Raw genomic sequence first — 24,392 nt, 5'->3', positions numbered from 1 at the left:
TAGGAGAGAGAAATGCTTTATTGTCAAAAAATTGTAACAATTTGTAGAAAAAAGCTTGTAGAAACTAAAAATAATAAAAATAACTAAATAAAGACACAAATAAAATAAAATTTCAATATACAGAAGGAAACTACAATGAGTAACAAAATGATAGGTAATAGTAATGGGTAGTAATTAGTATATAAGTCCATAACAAAAATCAAACCAGTATACAGCATGCCCGGAATTAAATATTATTAAAAGGCACTTTCCAGTAAATATGCCCTCAAATTATTGCGGAATGCGGGAAAAGATGATATCGATTTGATTTCAATTCGCAAGTGATTGTGTATTTTTTTTGCATTGTAAAATATTGAGCCTTTAACTAATTATGATCGTAGAGTAGATAAGTAAAGGTAGTGATCCGCGTTCCTAAGTAAATAGTCGTGCAACAACCATTCTGAAATTAAAGAATCGTGCTTACGATTAAGCCAATTGCATTCAAAGATGAGTAAGAAAGGAAAAGTCAGAATTTTTAATCTTCTAAAGAATTCCCTGCAGTGAGCCCTGCTGTTTAGTCCAAATAAATATCTAACAGCTCTCTTTTGTAGTTTTAAGATTCGGATGACATGTACACCAGAAGGGAAGAGCATATCGGAGATGCGACTAATTAAGGGCATCATAAACTGTTAAGCAGGCGGAAAAAGTCAGTTCTTTGGAAACTGATTTAAGCGCAAAACAGGAGGAACTAAATTTTTTAGATAAGGCGGCAAAATGTCCCATTCAATTGTATGCATCAGTAATTTGTCAAAACTAAATAAAGTAAATAAGCATTATTTACCTTTATCTATTTAGTAAACATAACATTATTGTTGTATAAAATATGCTATTCTCTAAATATTAAAAAAATTACTTTGTAGCAACAAAAAAATAAGAAAGTGTTGTAATATTCTCTCAGTAAATACAGAAATGTCTAGTTTTATTTGGATATTGTATAACTGTTGAAAGCAACTTGATAATACATCGTAAAGTTAGTTGTGTGTAGCAGGTATTGGAGTATAAAGAAAAATAAATAAATATGAACTTGGTTAGAACATAGTGCAATTTCATTTTAATGAAATTAAAATAGCCGAAGAAAAAAAAAACAATAACAGCCTTGACAGTACGTAAACACATAAAACGAAAGGACTATTTAGGCATAATGGATTGTTTATCGGAAGTCTCTAGATAGGAGGTGCATTATTTTGTACATAATTTACCACCACTACATGACGCGCTATTCGATCCAAAAGCACGTAGGGTAATGTGTTGGAGTAGGATAGTAAACAGTGTGTTGAGTATAAATATCACAAACGATTCCAGAAATTCCAGCAAGTACATATTTGGAATAATTCTTGTCGATACCTTTATGAACTAGTTTTATTTTACTATATTTTCTCAATCATTATTTTTTTGATGTTGGAGATTTTCTCCTTTTAGCTGAAATAGCAATACTTCTTAAACTCCTAGATCTTTCAAACAAAGAGGGATCTGTGTAAATGGGTTCACTAGGGTCATCGAACAGACCACCAGGATATGTTTCGGGAAAATTGTGATCGGGTTTTGGTAAGCTTGCTAGATTCGCGGCTCTTCCAAAACTAGCAAACTGTTTTTGTAGCTTGGTGCCGAATATTGAAACGTTCGATGTGCCACTTCCGCTAGTATTACAATAAGAAGTAGATAAATTAGAATTCGACCTATCTACTAGAATATTTTTCCTCATGACTAGCCAGTACCTTCGATAAGCGAGCCCGGCTACTAAAGAACCTGTTAAGAGAATGGCGACAAGAATCATTACAGAGCTTACTAATCCGTGATAAGCGCCTGGGGTAAGGCATACTGTCTCTGGAAGATACTCTGATCGTCGAGCTTCTTGCTGCAACTCTTCTCTTGAATCAAAGACCTAGAAATATTCACAATAAAATGAAATCAGTTTTGACTAATTTTGTACTTTTCTCATTTTACCTCTATCATTTCTCGAACAAATTCTTTTTCTTCAAACTCTTTATCCTCATTTACATCTTCTTTCTCTTTAATCTTTCCAAGTTTTTCTTCTGAACTACTTTTAGATGCATTCGTATCGTTAATGTACATATGGTTACCCAATTCTCCAGACATGGTTTCATTAGAGACAGGATCTAGATCAGTATCTAGATTATTTTCCTCATATATTAGGCTGTCGTTAATTGACCTTTTTCTTCTACCAAATGATGGTTCTGATCTACCAGATCCTATTTGACAATAAGCTGGTTGACATCCATCTCTGCAAGTACGCACCGTTGCTTCAAACACAAGGAAGTTCGATTCTGGAATCTTGAAAGCATTAAATCTCGCCTCGAGACTGTCTCCGCTTCTGCCTTTGTCTAGTTCCGGAAAGACGTAGCTGTCAACAGGACACCTATATACAAGAAATGAAAACCTCAATATTTTCTAGGAATATCAGCGTGAACCCATATGAAATTTATGTTGATAAATTACACTGTATCTTACCCGAATCTGTCAATTAACTGTACCGATCGTCCAGAGTATGGATCTCTAGCTACAACATTCGTAGCGAATATATCTGTGGCGTAGTTATAACCGTCTTGAGCTTCGAGACGGAAAGTGAGGGGGTCTCCTACAGCTATGGTCGTTGTGGGACGACCCTGATAAAGAATCATTAAACGTACTTTTGAACTCAGTGTATTTTCTGCCGGTAGATATTCTATAGGTATAGGACTTCCAGAGCTGAAAAGGTTAATTTGTTAATGGAAAGGCTCAATTAAAAATGAAAATTTAGATAATTATTTTTCACTATTACAGAATCTGTTGAACTGCAATATTGGTTCTCAATATGTGTGTGAGAGAGGAAAGTACGCTTATTTCTATGTATTCTATAGAAATATAAATCTATTTTAATAGTATAATCACAAAACTTTTATTTTCACGTTATTTCCTTTCTTCTATATCCTTATATTTATCTTGCCATCTCTGTGATTTTTACTAACAAGGGCTTTTACGTACAAAAAGTAATGTTATTGAGTACTATTAGAATATGCTATAAATATTTGTAGCAAATGGAAGGACATTGTGAGATACCAGGATTTTAAACAAAGTCAAGTATCACGAAAAAGTGCATTCTGAAGTTTGAGAACATATTTATAGCTATTTATAAAGAGGAAAAATTTCAAATATCATATAGGTAATATCTATAAACAGTAATAAAATGGACGGAGAAATGTGGAAACTAACGTTATGTTGAATAACGTATTAGATTTCCACATTATTCCCTTAAATCACATGAATTATGTTCGTTAGTAATTTGAGTAATCTTCGTTGTTCAATGTATAGTCTCCAATATAAATTGCAGAAGACAATTATGCGAGGAACAATCAATATTTCACAAATACTCACGGCACTCATACCAAATTAAGAAATGAGAAATAATGTTTGCTCCCCGTATAAACATCTAACAAACCGTCAGTCCACGTGGACTCATATCATCTCCACTGTGGCATGGTGAGTTTAATTTAAATTAATTGAATTTCTTTAAATCAATAGAAATATGGCGTTCTTTAGACCATAGGCAAATGAAGACAATGAAATTGCACGGTGTAGTGAGAATTAAGACAGGTATGCAATTAATAATAAAGATTTAGATATACGAACAAAGCAAGTTATTTTAAATATATTCGAATGTTTGAAAAAAGAAAATATTCAGCTATCCAATAATGCAATCATAATAAGAATTGTTCAATTAACTAGAGTAAATAAATTTTCCATTTATCTATTGGTCACGAAGGGGGTTGCTGTGGATCATTCACAGAACCAAAAAACTGAAATCAGTTGACAAAGCTACTCAAGATTTTATACGTAGGACAATTTATAGCTTATTTAAGGAGAACAGGGTTGCGACTTTAGAAGTAATACAACAAAAGGTAGCAGATTATCCAGAATACAATTATATCAGTTTAGAAAAAGTTTAGTCAGCATGAGGTTTTGAACATAAAAATCTGAATAAACGGATGGCAATAACCGAATCGTCCGGGATCGTTCGATGGCGACAAGATTATTTGCGTCAGATAAAAGACTACCGAAGTTCCAATAGATACATATTTTATTTAGATGAAACGTGGTTTGATACAGTCTCGACCACAGCTTTTACCTAACAGTCAGTAATCGTTATGGACAACGCATACTACCACTTGCGGCAACTCCTAAGATACCAAATAGTAATAGTAACAAAGCTTGAATTTTAGCATTTATATCTGAAAAAAAAAAAATATTCCCATTCCTGTCAGCGATCGTAAAAAAGGCCCCACAAATAAAGAATTGATTACTGTTAACAAAGGTCTAAAGTTAGAGAATGTTTATCATATTGACAAGCTGTGCAAAGAACAGGGTCATACTCTTTTCAGACTACCTTCTTACTATTGCATATTTAACCCTATAGAGTCAATATGGGCAAACGTAAAATCAGAATTACGAAAATGTAATCAGTCTCCAGAACTGAGTAAAGAAGTTGTAGAACTCGTAACGAAAGTTTTAGTAGCAGACTACTAAGAGCTTTGGAAAAACTGTGTTGAGCATGTTATCAGAGAAGAAGATGAGTATTATTTTCCTTTAAGTTTTTTGCTTTGAAATTTCGTTTTCCTGAAAAAAAAAGAATGGGGTACAAAAAGGGCACAGTTCACATCTGGTACCCTGTTTAAACCAAACGCTCTTACAGGCAGGTACATTCTACTCGTCTATTTCCGTTTTATAATTTAATATCATTATCAATATCAAGTTGTAGCAAGTTAACGAGGCATAATAATGATTTTTTTCCAAGTTCCAAGTAGGACTACAATCAACTGCAGTTGTATAAATAACGGCGTACAATGCCGTCCTCCAATTTATAATGATTCGATTGACTTTTAACGAATACTTTAATGAGGTATCTACGCATATGGTAGATCAAACAAAATTGTTGACAAGGGTTTTTATAATCTGCAATTGATATTGGAAGAGCTATAAATAATTCTGGAATGAAAACAGGATGAATAATGTTGATGTACTGAAAATGGTGGTGGTTATACTTATTTCGATTTATATATTTTCATTTTACCCTTACGTCTATATACGTCGTTATCTAGTTAATTATAAAAATATATTTAACAACTACTAATCTCTTTCATCGTGAATATGAGTATATCACATTTTATTAGAGTGGCTGGAACATACACACTTTGAGCAATTTAGATAAAGATGATGTTCACAGTCACTGTCTGAAACAAATCTATTTCCAGTGCATTTTGGCAGACTCCGATTTTATACTTTTGTCGAAATTGTATGCGATATTGCTGGAATCAATTAGAACTTGTAGTAGAGAAAAAGCACCACATCAGAAAGGTGCCGATTCTGTATTCCTAAGTAGGCAGATTCGGTAAGAGCCTTAAGGCCATCGCTGATATGCTACATGAACTCACCACTGTCTTTTTTATCGTCGATAAAGACAGAGCAGAGATTTTTTTTGAATTTGTGTAAACTTGATTCAAATTTTTGCAACAGGAACCTTTGTTGCAGACAGCATAATTAATTTTTATTAGGGATCACAATTCACTCATACTCATTTCAGTAATTTATTCAGTTACATTTGGTTGGTTTGGATTTTTTTGTGTATTCAGTAAATAACTGTCGACTAGATATTGAGAAACATTTTGAAAATTGAATTTAAACATAATAATAAGAATAAAATCTCACCCAGCCCCAATGAAACCTGACGATACAACAGCTTCCCCTGGACCTCTAAATAGACATGTTAGATTGAACCTTTTATCTTTCCCCGTTTGAACGAAATCACTGAATTGGACTACAACGATGTTGGTCAGTGTATCACCATATCTCTGCGTCCCACATTCAGGATAACCTTGAGCTCCGCTAATTCGTAATACATTCAGTGTGCCTCCATTACCACGGAAGAAGCATCTATCGTAGAAACCATAGGTATATATTCTACCGTAGAAACCCTCCGGTGTTCTTAATGTAAATTCCATTCCATCCTCGTTGCAGATTTGGCTCACTGAATGATAATAAAGTATATTGAGTTAAAGTAAAGAACCATGGTTGTGCTTAAAGCAGACGAAATAAAATGAAGGAAGATAAGAAAACAGAATTTAATTTGTTAATTTATGATACTCCATGCTGACGATTTCTTACTGTCGATTAAAAGACGCTTATACTGCACAATTAACTAATATTAACTAATATTTGTCACCATTAAGAGTATCATACTCACTTTTTTTACACTTTGAGTTATCGACTGAGACATAACAGATATAATAAAAAATCTATACTGAAATCTAAACACTCAAAATGGGATCTTTAAAAACTTTTGCTAGTTGCTAGTTATATCATGCAAATTGACTTTTGGAGGTAACATTTACGTAAGAACTCCTAACAAGAATAATTTTTGGAGAAAAACAATTGTGAAGCGAAGAAAGAAACAATTTTCTTGGTTCGGGATAATAGAAAAGAAAGGTTATGGAAATGGACAAGTAAGAGGTAAGTAACAACATAGTAATAGGAATGTGCAAAATAATTTATTCATAAATACAAGATCACTTATTATTTAATTACGACAAATTATTTTACCATCTAAACAATCTCCTTCATTTCCGATAGTTCTTTCATAGAAATCGTAACTTCCTTTAGCGTCAAAGTACTGCGGATTCTCAATTTCTAAGTCTCTAGTATCTCTGTCACTTAACTCGCAATTATCCCTATTGTCTCTGTTTGTATCATAAGTACTAGAACCACTGGATTGAGAGTCTCTGTAAAGATAAAAAATCAAACAAATATGAATAAACAAATCGCAATGAGCTTCTTACAATGCCGATATATAGAGAATTTACCTGTAGTTAAAAGAACGGCAATTGAATTCTCTTGATTCTATACATTCCCTTTCGCATTCCCTCAAAGATGGAGCAAAAAGGACTCTTTTGACGTACTCTTTTCGCATTCTTTGACGATAACCCATTTGTCTAAAATTATCATCCCCTTCTTCACATCTTACATTAAAAGGCCTATTTCCCATATTTCCTTGACCGCCATTGGATCCATAATTTTCATATATTGGTCCATCTGGTCCGGGAGAAATAGGTCTTCTTCTATCTCCATTGTAGGGTCTTCCTGAATCATAAGGTCTTGATGAATCATAAGGTCTTGATGAATCATAAGGTCTTAATGAATCATGCGGTCTTCCTGAAGTGTATGGTCTTCCGGAATCGTAAGGTCTCACCGGATCTACAGGACGTCCACTTGGTCTTCTATCTGGTCTGAAAAACCATTTACTACCACCGTTTTTATCATCACCATAGTAATCGTATCTATCTCCATATCTATCATCATATTTATTATTATATTTATCGCTACCACCATATTTATCATCGTATCTATTATAGTATTGTGTACCATATCTTGTGCCGCCATATCGACTACCAAAATCATCATTACCATATTTGTCTCCAACACCACCATATCTATCCCCATATCTGTAACCATTGTAGGTGTCTTTGCTTCCATAAAGATCACCTCTAGGTATTTCATCATATCTGTCCCCATACCTTTCTCTATGTCTGCTACCATAATAATCACCGTACTTCCCTCCACCATATCGTTCATCATATTTATTCCTGTAACGATAATCATATCTATCTCCACCACCAGGTCGTTTACCATATGTATCCACATATCGATTACCATATCTATCCCCATACCTATCTTCGTATCTATCATCATATTGATATCCAGTAGGATAATACTTGCTACTCGAAGATGGTGGGTAATGAGGTCGGCTATATGGGCGTCTGTGAGATCCTACTGGATACCTGGAACTACTTCTGTCAGGGTAACGATCATCAGGATACCTATCATCGTAGTCTGGATAACGATTAGGTGGCAATGGTAGTCTTTCGGGATATCGATCATCGTGGCCTTCAATAGTTGGAGGGAATCTGTTCGGATATTTTGGAGGATATCTATCACCGCTACTACCACCTGATCCAGGTCTTCCTGGCCTATAGCGATCACCACCTGAATACCTATCTTCTCCTGGTCGATAGATACTATTTGTATTATCTCCTGGTCGTTGACTACCGTCATTATCACCTCCAACTGAAAAATTGATACTTTTATTAGAAATTAACGAAATGAAATATGAATGCTACTCAAATATCGAGAGGTTTTAAAGCGAAAGGCAAAATAATGGAAAATATCCTAAATGCATATAATCTGAATATTCTAATCGACGGTAGACCTACAAGAGCTAATATTCACACAAGCACTGTTCGATAAGCGATTTTTCAATAAGCTATTCAACTATCTCATCTTCAATTTCATGGAGTACTATCTCTTATTCGTAAACAAAAGACCAGTATCCAATCAAATTGACGAATCATGCCGTAACAGAATAAACCTTATGACAATAGTCCGGTGATCTGACTCTAACTGTCTAATGCACAAATATGCAGCACTTATTCATACAAAGATAGACTACGGCTCTATAGTATATGCAACTGTCAAGAAAAACTACCATAAACCAAGTGGAAACCAGTCTCAACACAGCAATAAGAATAGCAATAGAAGCATCACGACATATCTATAAAAATACCCTCCCACCGAGACTTCAAAGTGCAAATTTAAAAACATCGGAAACTCCCAATACCCTATCTATGGAAGACTTTGACTCTAGACTTCATTAGTTTCCACAATTTTACTTTGCATAGACAGATGTATCCATAACCAGGGAACATACAAAGCAGCTCCCAAATCCCTCGAATAATTCTGTTAAATACTTTGAAGCTGACCACAAATCTCGAAATTAGTGATTAGTGAAACCGTGAGTGAAGTGCAAACAGTAGTGTACAACGATATAAAACCACTACCTAAATCAAAAGTGCAATAACTCTGGAAAAATTAATGGCAAACATCAAAATCGTATCTACGCGATGTGAAACCGGAAGGAAAACTCTGGTCGCAGTCAATCAGCAAAAGATCACTTGTGGGGCAAATACTTGACAGAAATTGTAATACTCAGAATCTTCTTAAACATTTAAATGACATTAACAAATTAACAAAACTACAACCCATTTAAAATCTTGTCGCTAAAAAGTGAATTGAGTACTTATGTGTCTGCACTTAGTAAAGTGAGAATAAAATTTAATATCGCTTACTTATTGGTTGTCAATATTAAAGGACTTAACGTTATAGTACTAGATTGAATACGTACGCATCAAATTTTCGTAATAGTCGTAATCAGCGTCATATATTATTCTCATTCCATCTCTTTGATTATATCGAGTTAATCTACAAGTACGATATCGTTCACTATATTCCGCTGATCTACATTGGAAACTTGGTTGTCTCAGACATTCGTCCAAACATTCACTCAGGGATCTTCCAGATATTTCCGATTGGTGTTCTCCACCTAGACGACTATTACGATATCGTTGGAAAGCCGTATCAGGTTTCTTGCCGCTGAAGAGATGAGAGGTTACCGAATTATCTGGGTACTCAGATCCTCTGGCTGAAACATCATCGTCATGATCTAATTAAATTATGGTTAATATTAGGTAAACGTTAATAATGGTCTGAATTATTTCAATTGATAAGAATAACAAGAATATCTAATCTGTGCATTTTTTCCCTTTCGTACATATGTAAAATCTAACTTCAATTCTAAACCTAAGGATTCTTGATATGGTATCAATTCTTCCAGCAATGTTACAAAAGTTTGTTTTGCTTTATTTTGAATCATCTTGTGCATATCACAAATTATTCCATTCAAAAAATATTGAACTTCATTTGTAATATTCAAAAAATATGTACTAGAAAATATGTGGAGTAGGTTTATCGAAATATGTATAGTTCTGCCAATATAAATTGCAGATTATAAAAACCGGTTCTAAACACTTGGCGACAATTTTGTTTGATCTATTATATCTATTTCTAATTGTTATAAATACTTTCAACAATATTTATATTTTATGCGAGAAAGTATTCGTAAAAAGGTAATCAAATCATTATAAATTGGACGGCATTATACGCTGTTATTTAGACAGATGCACTTAATTGTCCTACTTGGAACTTAAAAAAAAACAACATTATTATATTTCATTCACTTGCTACAACTGAATATTAAATTACAAAACGTGAATAGACGAGTAAAATGTACCCACCTGTAAGGGCGTTTGGTTTAAACAGGATATCAGACGTGAAATGAGCCCTTTTTTTACGCCAAACGAAATTTCAAAGCAAAAACATAGAGGAAAATAAATTATTTGAAAATAGAACTAAAGAAGAAAAAACATTTCAAAATCAAAGTATCTTTATAATTAATCATGGTAGTCAGAATGGTCATACTCGTCTCAGACTACCTCCTTACTATTACATATTTAACCCTATAGAGTTAATATGAGCAAACGTAAAATCAGAATTACGAAAATGTAATCAGTGTCCAGAACTGAGTAAAGAAGTTGTAGAGCTTGTAATGAAAGTTTTAGCAGCAGACTACCAAGAGCTTTGGAAAAACTGGATTGAACACGTTATCAGAGAAGAAGATGAGTATGTGGTGTATAAACCATATAAAGTTGCTTTGGATTTTTTTCTTTTGCTTTATTAGCAAAGAATTTATTTTCCTTTATGGTTTTTGCTTTGGAATTTCGTTTTCTAGAAAAAAAAACGAATGGGGTACAAAAAAAGGGCTCAGTTCACGTCTGGTACCTTGTTTAAACCAAACGTCCTTACAAGCAGGTACATTTTACTCGTCTATTTACGTTTTATAATTTAAGATTCAGTTGTAGCAAGTTATAATGATGATTTTTTTCAAAGTTCCAAATAGAACTACAATTGAGTGCATCTGTCTCAATAACGGCGTATAATGCAGTCCAATTTATAATGATTTGATTGCATTTTAACGAATACTTTCTCGCATAAGATATACATATTTATAAAAGTATTTATAAAAATAATAAATTTATAAAATTGTGTATCTACGCCTATGGTAGATCAAACAAAATTGTCGGCGAGGGTTTCGAACTGGTTTTTACAATCTGCAATTGATATTGGAAGAACTATACACCTTTTATTATAGGCAGATATTTGAAACAATATAGCTTGTGCAACGTACTCCAGTCATTGTGATAATCATCATGGATGCTAAATTTAAGTTATGAAAAATGTATTCAACTTCAGCTTAGTCGACGATTTTGAAAGTATTGAAATAGATGTAAGAATTGTTTTGGTAGAGACAAAGGAGAACTGTACGTCATAATAAATTAATAATATATTAAATGAGGAACATTGGAGCAGAAAATTTACTATTTGTCCCACGACGAATTAAAACTATTTGTATATGGCAAAATACTTATAATGAAATCATGAAAATTTTTACGTTTGGGTTTTCGAATACGATCTTTTTAACTAAAATATTTTTAAAAATGGCCGACTTCCGGAAGTCGACTTTTACTTTGTTATTTTAAATAGAACACCCTGTATATTAATACATTTTTGAAATCTACATAAAATTTTAGTGTACTTTTGTGAAAAAACTTTTTTTAAAAAATGCATACTTTTTGAGTTACTAATTTTTTTTAAAAAATTTAACCGTGCAAACCCTTATAAATTATTTTTTTACGAGGATACCCTTAAAGATATGAAAATGGTTTTTTGGTTGCTTTTAGCAAAGTCAGACGTATTTGAATCTATGTTAAAATATTTTTCATTCCATACAGGGTGTGTATAAAATGTGTTCAAAGTATAACTTCATAAATATCAAATGTATTTTTCCAAATAGAACCACCCGGTTCTTTCTCTTTTAATGCATTCAGGGGTAAAAAAATAAGGCAAATTCATGTATACTTTCCTATACCTAAACCTTACCGTTATCCAGATATTAAATGTTTTGTGTAAATTTTTAGAGATGCAGGTGTGGTGTAAATTTTATTTTAACCCGTTGATACAAGCACTAAGAAATAAAAAAGTATTTTTCTCCATCTTATCAAGGTCTGTAAAAAAATAATAATAACGAAGATTATGTAAATTTGCTTTCAACACATGGTGAATGTGACAAAGTTGTTACAAGAACATGTACTTGATTTGCTGCAAAATATCCCGATAGACCACGACCAAACTCGCATACTGTTAAAAGAATCCTCAACAATTTGAAGCTATACGGTTCATTTGGAGCAAAAGTTAATAGAATTCAACCAGTTATTGATAATAATAATGCCGAAATTAATGTTGTTGCTTATTTCATTGCTTATCCAGAAGCATCAATACGTGTTGCCGAACGAGATCATGGGGTAAGCAAATCGTCCATTCACCGTATTTTACGAAAACATAAAATGCATCCCTATACTTACAATTTATGTCAAAATTTAGAACCAACCGATTTTATTCAACGAGTAGAGTTTGCGGACCTTGACAAGATAAAGAAAAATACTTTTTTATTTCTTAGTACTTGTATCAACGGGTCAAAATAAAATTTAGATCACACCTGCTTCTGTAAAAATTTACAGAAAACATATAATATATGGATAACGGTAAGGTTTAGGTATAGGAAAGTATACATGAATTTGCCTTATTTTTTAACCCTTGAATGCATTAAAATAGAGAAAACCGGGTGGCTCTATTTAAAAAATAAAGATATTTGATATTTATGAAGTTAAACTTTGAACACTGTTTATAGACATTCTGTATAAAATGAAAAATTTTTTATTATAGATTCTAATACGTCTGACCTTACTAAAAGCAACCGAATAGAAACCATTTTCATATCTTTAAGGGTATCCTCGAAAAATTAATTTATAAGGGTCTGCAACGGTGAAATTTTTTGCAAAATAATTAATTACTCAAAAAGTATGCATTTTACGAAAAAAAGTTGTTGAAAAAAAGTATACTTAAATTTTATTTAGATTTCAAAAATGTATTAATATACAGGGTGATTCATTTGAAATAACAATATACAGTCTACTTCAGGTTTTACCGGAAGCTGGCCATCTTTGAAAATATTTTAGTTAATGATTCATGATTTTACTTTTGCCATATACAGATAGTTTTAACTCGTCGTCGTATATGTAGGAAAAATTTGATAAAAAGAGTCTCGGAAAACGCCAACCGACAGCAGTATACATTGGAAATGTTAGTTACAATCTCTAATGAGAATATCATCACCGGTTCCAGAAATTACAATTCATATTTTTTGGTACATATACAGATTGCAGATTACAAAATCGCTTTAAAAGTTTATGGTGGCCACATTTGTGATCTGAAAATATTCTTTATTCATTGAAAACCTTAGAAATTCGATTCATAACAAAATACGGCGAATTGTCAATAATTGAAACAAGATTCAATCCTAAAAACTTGTGCTTTCATTATGAGCGCAACTATAATGATATAATAAGTAAACATTTATATGAAATATTGACTAATTGAAAACTTACGACTGTCCAAGCAAGCAAAATCGTAAAAATGATGTGACGGGCTGCTAGCAACTCCTATATCATCTTTTTGAGAAATGGAATCTTCTTCAGAGAGCGTACATTGTTTAGTCATTTCGTCGTATTCTATAGACCGGCATAAATATTTTTCTGCCCGTACACACATACCTTGGCAATCGTCTAGAGTGAGATTCGTGAACATTTCTACCTCAAATGGACCGCCTAATCTTTTATTTTCTTCTTTGATGAATACTGCTAAACCGTCGCATCTTCTTTCAGCTAAAATTTACGTGTTCAGTAGAACAGGATATAAAACGAATATGTTAAGTCATATAATACAATTCATATTCCACATAAACAAGTTCAGTTTTCACAGACCTAAAATAACCAATCTTAACCACTTGCCAAATTGAGGAAATTTGCTTATAATGTAAAAGCTTGTATTATGAAAATGTAATTTATGAACGAATTATTACCATTCAAGCACGTATTTTCCAAATAATCGGACTCGGGATCGTCCACTAATAATTCTGGATGCGTTCTCCTAGTATATCTGCTTAATGAACAGCTTCTTAAGTTGGCATCGTACGTTGCAGATCGGCAAACAAAACTAAATTCATTGAGACACTTATCTTCACAATCCGTTCTATTGGAAGCAGATACTTCTTTCATATCGGGAGAAGGAAGTTTCAATTTCTTTCTTGGGTGTCTCTCGAAAATATATCTTCTATTGGGACATTCTCGTTCGGGTCTATTCGCTACAAAATGAGAAGTTAATGTTGGTGTTTATGTTTCCTGAATATAATTTAAATGCCAGTTTTAGATTGAAAAACTTTGCATTACATATAATATTAATAATATCGCAGAATGATACATATTGCCCTTTCATATTGTTACTTCTTTTCAATTTTGAAAAATATTTTGATATAGACCGAAGTAGATGGAAACGTCAAATTTTTCCTGTTATTTTAATTGATTTCCTATGAAAAGAAACCTAAAATCTAGATAAATCATCACGAAACATATAGATTATATACAGATAGATAAGTGACGAATAACAGACAAGCATCATGGTGGTTGATAGAAGAGTCAAGTCAGTCCTTCTCGTCGACATAACAATACCTAACACGCACAAAATTTACAACAAACACCAAGAGAAACTGGCCAAATATTTTGTTATAAAGAATGATTATTGCAGAAGTTCTGTCATAAATGTAATTGGTACTTACATGTTATACAAACTTCAGTAAAGTGGACACTATTCGGCACTAGCATTAGACTTCCTATACCTTCTGGTCTGGCTGATTCCGATGTTAAGTAACAAGTACTTTCTTCGTATTCAGTACCACTGTTGTAAGTTGCTATTCGACTTCCTGGTTGAAAATCGAAAGATGAACAAGCACGAACAACATTGATTTGAGTTCGATCGCGCAAGCACAAGTCTTGACATTTTTCTAAAACCATGAACGGAGGAGCTGTATCTCTTACTATGTCGTCGTCAAAGCCTTGGAGTTGGATGTTTGGCAGTCGCTCGTACATTATTTTGCCGTTCATCGAACCAGAGCCACACGATGTTTGAGCTATATTAAATTAGTTTCTTAGAATATAGTAAATTCATTATATTTTTTTATATTTGAATTTTTATAATTAAATCAAACAGAAGGCAAATCAATTTTTGTTTTTGTTTTTTATTCTGATACTGTGGCTTGCCTGACAACAGTATATAAGTTTTTTTATCAACAACCAGTTGAAATTTCGCGTTGAAAATAAATGTGGAAGTGACGAAAATTTAGTCCATATGTAGTTTATTTATTCACAGCGCAGAAAATGCTTACCTTTAGTCATCATCTTCAATACCGTTAAGACCGTGATAGCTTGTACCATGCTGGGAATGTATGGATACTTTTTCATTTTGAACTTCTCGAATTTTATTGTAAACTATCTGGACATACTTCACTTCTAAAAATTCAATGATAAATTTATTTGCTTATTTCTACAGATGCTAATAACACTGCGATGATTCGCATATGTTTTGAAAAATATATTCTAATCGACTAGCGATTATCTAACTAATAATTGTTTACTGGAAACTAATTATTTAGATTTACTGTAATTTAATTACGAGTATTCATAAAAATGTTGAAGTTCAATACTTAAGGCAAATATTATGAAAGTGGGTTTGATACTTTTTCTCAAAAAATCTCATATATATATATATATATATACAATGCCATTCGCTATACAGTCTATTTAAAATTGTAGCCGCTCTTTTGACCATGTATTTTTGTGGGTGGTCAGAAATATTTCATCACTACTTAATTACAGCTTATCATATGTTTTTGAAACATCGACTATTGTTCTTCATTTCTTTTTGTCCTGCATCTGATTGCTCCAGTCACGTACTCATAGATTTTGCATATCTTGTACAATCTGATCTTCTCCTCTATTTTTAGGTATCTCCATTTTGCAATTTTCCTTGTACCTTGCAGTCTTCCATTGTTTTAATGTGTACCATTGTATTTTTTTTGCCTTAATTGTACTTACTATATCCTCATTTTCTAATATATTCTTAATTTCATAGTTCGTAAGTCTTCTACACTCATTATTTCCAACTTTCACTGGTCCATGAATTTTCCTAATTATTCTTATCTCATAAATCCTTAGTTGTTTTTTGATTTGTACTTATTGTACTAATTTTGTACTTATTATATGCCCTATGTCCTATATATTCTTTGTGTCCTTTTCGCTGCTCATCATTGTCCCTGAGTAGTTAAAGGTATCGACTACTCTGAGGATGAAATCATTTATATTTACTGTCTCTTTTTTGTGAACTTTCTTATTTCTATCAATTTCCATATGTTTCGTCTTTCTCTGATTTATTTTCAATCTTCTTTTTTCTGCTCTTCTTATAAAATTTTTCTAATGTGTCTTCAAGACTCTTTCGGTTCCTTGCTAAAAGGGTTAAATCATCAGCATATGCTATTACTTGTATTGATTTATTGATGATACTTCCATTGATCTAACATTCCCATATTATGCCTTCAACTGCAATGTTAAACAATTCCGCTGAGAGTCTATCATCCCGCCTTACCCCATCATTTATTTCAAATTCCTCAGATGTTCCGTTTTTTGTTATTACCATTACCCTAGCATAGTCATTATTACCATCATTTTGAGATATTTGTAGTTTTTCTATGACCTTTATAATTATCCTCCTTTTCAGATTGTCGAATGCTTGTTTGAAATCTATGAATAGCATTTGCATACTAATGTTGTGCTCATAGCTTTTTCCGATCACTTGGCATTTACTGTCGATTTTCCTTGTCTAAAATCTATTTGTTATTCCCCTATTTCTGGTCCCACTAATATTTTGTATACTGTATTAAGGAAACTAATACCTCTATATTTGCTACATACTCGTATGTTGGGATTTCCTCCCTCCATTATTGGTTAGATCCAGTAGACCACTCTCTTGGCATTGTTTCTGTTTCCCATACTCTTTCTATGATATTGATTATTTCGTACCTTAAGTTATTTCCCGCATATTTTAATAGTTCATTCAATTTTTCATCTGGTTTACCTTTTTTATTGTTTTTCAGTTTGTTGAGTATATCAAACATTTCACTTCCGTCGGTTTTCCTTCATTTCTTAGTATTGTACCATTCTCACTTATATCATCTTCTTCGTAATCACTGTCTTCTTCCGTTAATAATTTTTTGAAATACTGACTCCTTTTTAATTAATATTTGTTGTAGTTTGTTTTCTATAATGTATCTACAATTTTACATTACTTTTATGCAGACATTTTATTCTCTTTGTACTCTCGTTTCTTATTTTTCTACATTAATTATTTTCTCTCATATCTTTTATACCATCAATAGTATCTTTTTCTTTGCTCTTTTGTAGTTGCTTTTCTATATTCGTCCTCACTCGTTTTCAGTTTCTGCACATTCCATTTTCTGCTTTTTTTCGTCTTGATCACTATATTTACCATTCTAAATTACATTTTGATAATTACTAAATTATGATCAGCCTCAACATCTGTTCCTGTGTATGATCTAACATCTTTGATCTTCTTTTTGATATTCAGACTTGATCTATTTGGTTTCCCTTGGTAGTTTGTGATATCATCCACGTACTTGTATGTTCTTTCTTATATACATGTTGAGTTTCTTGGCTAAACTACATATTTGCCCTCCATTATAGTTAGTTGTTTCGTGTAGGGTGGGTTTTCTTGCCACACTGCTTAAGTAGTCTTCTTTTCCTATTTTTGCATTCATATCTCCGATAATTAATAATGTTTCATTTCTTGTGACGTCCTCGCATACCTCAACCAGGTTTTTATAGAATTCATCTTTATCTTCGTCTTTTGCTTCTTCTGTTGGTGCGTAAATATTAATTATTTTATGTTTACTATACTATTTTTTTTACTTAGCTTTTGCTGATCATAAAACGGATACCGTTCTTTTCCTCTCTATCTTCCACGCCATAAAACAGCGTATATTTTCCCTTTCCCATTCTCCTTACATCCTTCCATTTGTTTTTCTTGTTTTTACCTTTAGCCATTATCAATGTTCTTTTCTTTAGTTACTAGTTTTTGGACTTCTTCTCTTCTTTATTTACCCCTCCATTTTCTGAATAAAAATCGCTTGCTACACGTTTCTTGCTGTCATTTTCTCTCGACTTTTTCTCCATATTATTGTTATTTACAATTGATTTGTTATATTTGAGCGTTGTGTTGTGTTCTGCTCGGGTCTGTATTTTTTACAGTTTAAGTTTCTATTTTTATTAGTTTCAATTTTAAATCAGTAGATTTCTAAAATCTAGATGATTTAGACTTTGCTGATTAGTTAAAACAAGAAACCAATATATTGGGGATTTCAGCAAATTTTGGATGATGAGAACTCTTCATTGAACTATAAATCAAAGTTTTCGGGAAGTGTTCTTTCCATCATAAGAGAAAATCAAACCATGTGTATCGCAGGATATATCATCAAATTGACATCAATTTGAATTTGGATTTATAGTTCAATGAAGAGTTTGCTGCAAAGACGTACCAATTTATGTAATACATTTCCAAGCTTATAATCATTAAATTCATCCAATTCAAAAATCATCATTTAATCTACAGGGTGTTTCAAAAACAGGTTAGGTCTAGAATAGATAGAAAACTGAAAAATATTTGAAGTTTTTTCGGTAAAAAGTTTCCCAATGCTGGTTTAAAGTGATGATAAAGTTATTGTTTATTATTATTAATTAGTGAGCATTATGTGAATTTTTTGTTTTTCGTTTCTGGTAACGTTCCAAAAAAATTCAGTTAGTATGAAACAAACAACAATTTGATGATCATGTATTGCGGTTCTGGGACTCAAACTGGTGTTTGTTTCATACTAACGCCTCCAATAGCTCAGTGCCCATAATTATAGAGCCATTGAACGACGTTGTCGAAAAAAGGGAATGAGAGACCCAGAAATATAAATTCTGGTAGGCCAAGAATAACAAGAACCATTGAATATTGAATTTCGAAATTATTTCAGAGGCGAAAAGAAGAGATCTCTATTTTTATACATTTACCATCGAAATCTATATTATCGGCGACTACGCTAGATTTCTACATGACCAATGGTTCTCAGTTATATATGAGGATACTGCCATGTAGCATTTGCTGGGAAATGCTTAACTACATGTACCAAATGCAATGCTCTTTGACGTTGTCTTCAGTTCGGGTCTCAAGCCAGATCGACGGGTGTTAAACTCCTCTGATGAGACGTAATAACGTCAAAACTAGTCAGTATTTACAACCTCTCCTTGCAATTACGAGAAATTGTGGATGTTAATATCGACAAAAAGGTCGATTTATATCAAGCACAGTATTCGTCGAGGCATTAGCCAGGAAAGTTGTTGTTTTCTCATTCGAAAAATGGAAGAATACATTTTCAAAATATTGATTTTCGAAATTATTTCAGAGGTGAAAAGTAGAAATCTTCATTTTGATACAAACACCGAAAAATACTTATATATTCATAATTAGGGATTGAAATATGGTGGATGTACACAATGTAAAAACATGTACATTGTACAAAAGTATCGAAAATTGTATTGTTTTGAAATCTTCAAATTTAAGGACATGTTCGATCAAGTCGTTAGGAATGATACTGAATTTTCATAGATTAGATTAGGTTAGGATTTTATGAATGATTTTGAATGTTTATAGGTTAGGTAATTACTGATGACGTTGAATTTTTTATACAATTTGTTCCTTCAAAACTAAAGTATATGCAAAGATTACACTAAAACTACTAAAATAAGTTTCTTCATCAATCATTTTAAGCAATATATATAGTTTATAAAGCAAGCTTATTTCTTAGCTAATTTTCAGTTGTTAAAACTTCAGATTCATGATCTAATGAATGACATCCATACAAAGGATGTTTAGAAAGGGAGGTTAGATTTTTACTTGTGTGGTCGAATAAAAGTTTACTCGTTTCCACCAATAGACCCACGACAAGATTGAAAGAATACGAAAAATAATATGAAGTTTCAGTGGCATAAACTGATTTGCTGTCCTATCCACCCGTCAGTGACAAGTGATGAAATTCAAAATCTAACATAAATTTTTATTTATTCTGTTTGATATTCAAATCGTTTAATGAAATTGATATACGTTAAATTTAAGTACAGGTTCGGTAAGTCGTTAGGAATGATACTGAATTTTCATAGATTAGATTAGGTTAGGATTTTATGAATGATTTTGAATATGAAGTTTCAATGGAAGAAATTGATATTGCTCTCCTATCCACCCGTCACTGACTGATTTTATGTATAGAAAATGATGGACGACATTTTGAACACCTATGGGTTATTTAATGATTTGTTCTCATTATTAGTAATATTACCTTTATATTCAAATAACGACCGATTTAGCGGCAATAATAAGATTATTATGAGAACAATTTAAATTACCCCAGGTAGGTCAATATAAGAAAATTCTATCCAGAATAATGATTCAACTTTCGTTTGGGTGAATCAGCCTAAGAGCCTAAGAGAAAAAAATACTTTTAAAAAATCTACTTTATGCTTCTCTATAACTTTGTCAAGAGAAATCACAATATCTAAAATATATGAAACAACCCCTTCCATATATTTTGTATTGCTGGGCGAAAGCTCTTTCAACCGAACTTGGATGCATTTTTTATAATAATCTTTCCACACTCCCCCACCATTTATTTAAAGAAATACTTTTGAACGAAAAATGCACAGAATTTGTTGAAGAATTCGATTGTCGTATATAAACTATCAAGTAATTTATACGTGTTTCTCGAAACCACTCTTCTTTTTCCTGAAGCTATAATATAATCCGTTCTTGAGATATGACCAGCCGCCGTTCTTAGTTGCCCACCTGGTATGTATGTATGTAAATGCATCCAATTAAAATTTAGGTTAGTTTAGGTACTTTTAAAGACCACTAGCTACAACTTGAATGAAGAATATAAATAAATAAAAATATCGGTTGTAACTATTATTGTTTTTTTTTAACATTCCGAATCCCTAAAATTATTTGACAATTAACCGGATATAAGTGCTCTAAAACATACTATTTTATCAACTCAACTATCTGTTCATCGGTTACGGGTGGTGAAACCAAGCGAATCTTCCAATGACTCATTACCCATACCGAGTGGAATGAGAATCAAAAAAAGTGAATGTAAATAAGTTTTTAATCAATAGTTGTTATGATTACAAGGTCGATTTGTGTCATTTATATATGAAATTTTAGACGTTTGGTTTATTTTGTGTCATTAGAATATCTTAATACGATTAAAACTATTTTACTATATAAAACTGTTTTCACTAGTCAATACTACCGTGTCGAAATCAGCTCATGTTTTTATTTACACGGGATGAATTGTTTTCTATATCGAGTCGAATCTGTGGTAGTCTTCCATCACGTGACTCAATCTACGATTTATCAAACACATATTTTCTGCATCTTCTTCTATCAACTACAAGACATACGTAACAGTTTCAATGAATTGAGGGTAGTAATCGTAAAAAGAAACAACGATATAATTGCCGTAACGTGAATAACGGACCGTACTAAAAGTTGAATTTGAGGTGAGCTTTGTTTAATGTGTTTCAAGCGAATTTTTGCATTGAACGTTCATTTATTGTTAAAATTAGTTCTTTCAAGACTTTTATTTAATTTTACACTACAAGTACCAATATAATACATAATAACCAGTCGGTCTGAAACATGTCTCACGTTTGGTTGAAGAGTATCTTCGGAGAAACCAAACATAGAATTTTGTTTGTTTTGACATAATAATTTTCTATTTAAAATTATTCAAATTTAAAAACATTGCACGAATGTAACACAGACAGAGACACAACTTCTTTTGTGTAAATTGACTCTCCTCCTGATGGGGACCATAAAGATTTATTAATCTTTTGGTCGGGTGATACAAAGAATTCCTTATTTTATCCTCCATTAATTTATCGTCTCGGATTACCAAATTTCTTTTTCTTATATTAATGTGACTGTGAAGAATCATAGATTCAGCTACTCAACTAAAGGATTATTGACTTCATTATGATTTATGGTACACGATCCTAATGGGGACCCACAGTATAGTTGAAGTTCCATTAACGTACTTACGTAATTTATTTTATATCGATGTGACTCTAGCGACCGTACATGTAATTATTTATAGTCTTTTGTACAATATGATTTTAGTATTTAAAAACGGTCTGTAAACAGAATCGAGGTCTTTAATATTATGGCATTCGTCGAGTATGGTCGTTTAACTAATTATTTTATTGTTTAATAGATAGTTTATTTCAAAGTACTTTTAATGTTTAAATACAAAGAATATGGTCAACCATTGTTAGTTAGCCCGAAGAAACATTACACCTGTGGTTGTCTGATTGAAATGAGGTGACACTTTTGAAGTATTTATGAGCCAATTGGTATATTATAAAGGAAAAATTGTTCTCCTAGTACCCCCCACATAAAGAAATTGTTCGTTTTGTCGATATTTGAAATAGAACTGAATGTACTGTAATTAGTGAGACCTATTTCCGTATTTATAAAAAGTGTTTTGGATTCTATCATAATTGTAAAATATCTGTACATTCCCGCTACTCCTGAAATAATTAATCAATCAGTTCGCGGGGGTAAATTGTCATAACTGTCGAAGTAGATAATTTACTTTCTAAAAATGTGGAATTTTCAATAATTCAACATAATTTCGCAAAATTTGTCAGTGAATGTCCGATTGGGCATCTTGAGTTTTTTGATTTCATACTGTATCTTTTGTACGGTCTCAAATATGATTCCTTTTTTTTCAAGCAACCCTTTGCCCTTCATCTCCATACCCTGATCATGACGTTTTCCTTCTTCAAGACTTGCACGATCAGATTTTGCTTTATTGATAAGTGAAGTTATAGACGCGGCACCTGTGTCAATTGCTCGTAAAGCTACAAGGAGCGTTAGCAAGAAACAGCCTTTTTTAGTTGATCGAATTACACGTTTCTTCTTGATACCACGTTTTTTTCGCCTCCCACCCATCCTCATTTTACCTTCCATAATATTTGTTGTAAACGAAACACCTTTTCACTTAACTTGCGTCTTTGGACTTGTTCCCATGCTCTGTTTTCTAAAATTCATATTATTTACAGAAACTTTAATTGCTTTGTACTGCCACAATTCGATTACAATTATGAATTTTTTCATGATAGCTGCAACTATCCCAAAAACGTAATACGGCTACGTAAAATGTATTCGTTGAAAAACGTTGTACCTATTATCAATTTCAATCCGAATCGTCGAATAGAATAAGCTTTCGATATTTTAGAATACCTAAAATTGAGTAAGAGTGGAAAATTATGATGCTAATGTTAGTGGTAAATAGTATTTATGATTTCGTTCAATTCTTAAACGAAGGACCTTTTCAACCTCTCTTATCAGTTAACACCTATTTAAGGACATCTCTATTTATATTACGAGTATATATTTCAGAGAGTGGCAACTGCGCTGAAAATATCAGAAAAACGATATGTTCCGAAAAATCGAAGGAAAATAATAAAAATTTCCCAACGCCATTTAGTCGCACTTACTTAAGATAAAATAAACAAAAAAAATGTTTAAATAAAAGTTGTTATATCTGCGCAGAAACACATTTCTAAAATATTTTGAGGTTTATAGGGTAGGTTAGGTCTAAGCGTGACAACATGAAGTGAAGTTTTTTAAAATATGACACCCTGTATATTTGTGAATCATCGAATCGTGAAATTCTGTATCCAGCCCTGTCTTTTCTTATCCCATAAATTGTGACGTAGCCATGTTTGAGCGAAGATTTGACGAAAATTGCTGCACTATAAATGCTGAGTTTTGTACCCTGTTTATTTTATTACAGTTTTTAAAGATATAAAATTACTGGTTTGATTTCGTCACAAAAACTAGAAGTATTTTAAACGTCACATTCAGTGTTTACTTGTTAAAAAGGTGAATATTTTTAATTCATAAACTAAAGATGCAATTTTCTTAAAAACAGACAATTTTAGAGTGTACGTTACCAGACACAATTTGAAGGGATAATATAGTCTTATAAGATGGTAAAATAATATACTGGATGTTCCATTTAAAAAAATGAAGTTTTTGCTAATTGGAATCTCCTGAATTAATGCTAATCTAAAAAACACCCCGAACCTCAAATGAAACTTCTACTCTGTTCAGACATTTTAGCCATCCTTTACCTTCGTACTTTCCAAACAAGTTTAGTTACTTTTCACTAATAACGTTTACTAGACAGCATTTTTAGTGCACCGATTTTTGTCAAATCCTCATATTTTTCGCTCCAACAGAATTTCACGTTAAATTCGATGGTAAGCAAATACAAATAAGAATTGTATTTG

At 32.3% G+C, this 24,392-nt stretch overlaps 1 protein-coding gene across 3 annotated transcripts in view; it reads right to left on the bottom strand.

Moving 5' to 3' along the window:
- LOC130893893 (uncharacterized) overlaps nt 1–24,392 on the bottom strand; it is a 32,185-nt gene continuing 7,793 nt past the window's right edge. For 2 of the 3 annotated variants that reach the window (XM_057800334.1, XM_057800332.1), the window contains 11 exons: nt 15,314–15,437; nt 14,708–15,058; nt 13,955–14,236; nt 13,482–13,757; nt 9,266–9,562; nt 6,891–8,151; nt 6,631–6,809; nt 5,740–6,058; nt 2,509–2,745; nt 1,984–2,416; nt 811–1,921 (listed from right to left, as the gene is read on the bottom strand). In XM_057800334.1, coding sequence (XP_057656317.1) covers nt 1,424–1,921; nt 1,984–2,416; nt 2,509–2,745; nt 5,740–6,058; nt 6,631–6,809; nt 6,891–8,151; nt 9,266–9,562; nt 13,482–13,757; nt 13,955–14,236; nt 14,708–15,058; nt 15,314–15,389 — 4,209 coding nt within the window. In that variant the 5' untranslated portion in view covers nt 15,390–15,437 and the 3' untranslated portion in view covers nt 811–1,423. Of the gene's footprint in view, nt 1,922–1,983; nt 2,417–2,508; nt 2,746–5,739; nt 6,059–6,630; nt 6,810–6,890; nt 8,152–9,265; nt 9,563–13,481; nt 13,758–13,954; nt 14,237–14,707; nt 15,059–15,313; nt 15,438–24,392 lie in introns of all 3 variants that reach the window. The other variant, XM_057800333.1, reaches the window with a different exon arrangement.

Source organism: Diorhabda carinulata, chromosome 5 (genome assembly GCF_026250575.1).
Source record: "Diorhabda carinulata isolate Delta chromosome 5, icDioCari1.1, whole genome shotgun sequence".
In the NCBI taxonomy this organism is placed as follows: Eukaryota; Metazoa; Arthropoda; class Insecta; order Coleoptera; family Chrysomelidae; genus Diorhabda; species Diorhabda carinulata.
The sequence above is the reverse complement of the archived record's forward strand: the minus strand, read 5'-3'. Positions and strand labels throughout refer to the sequence as shown.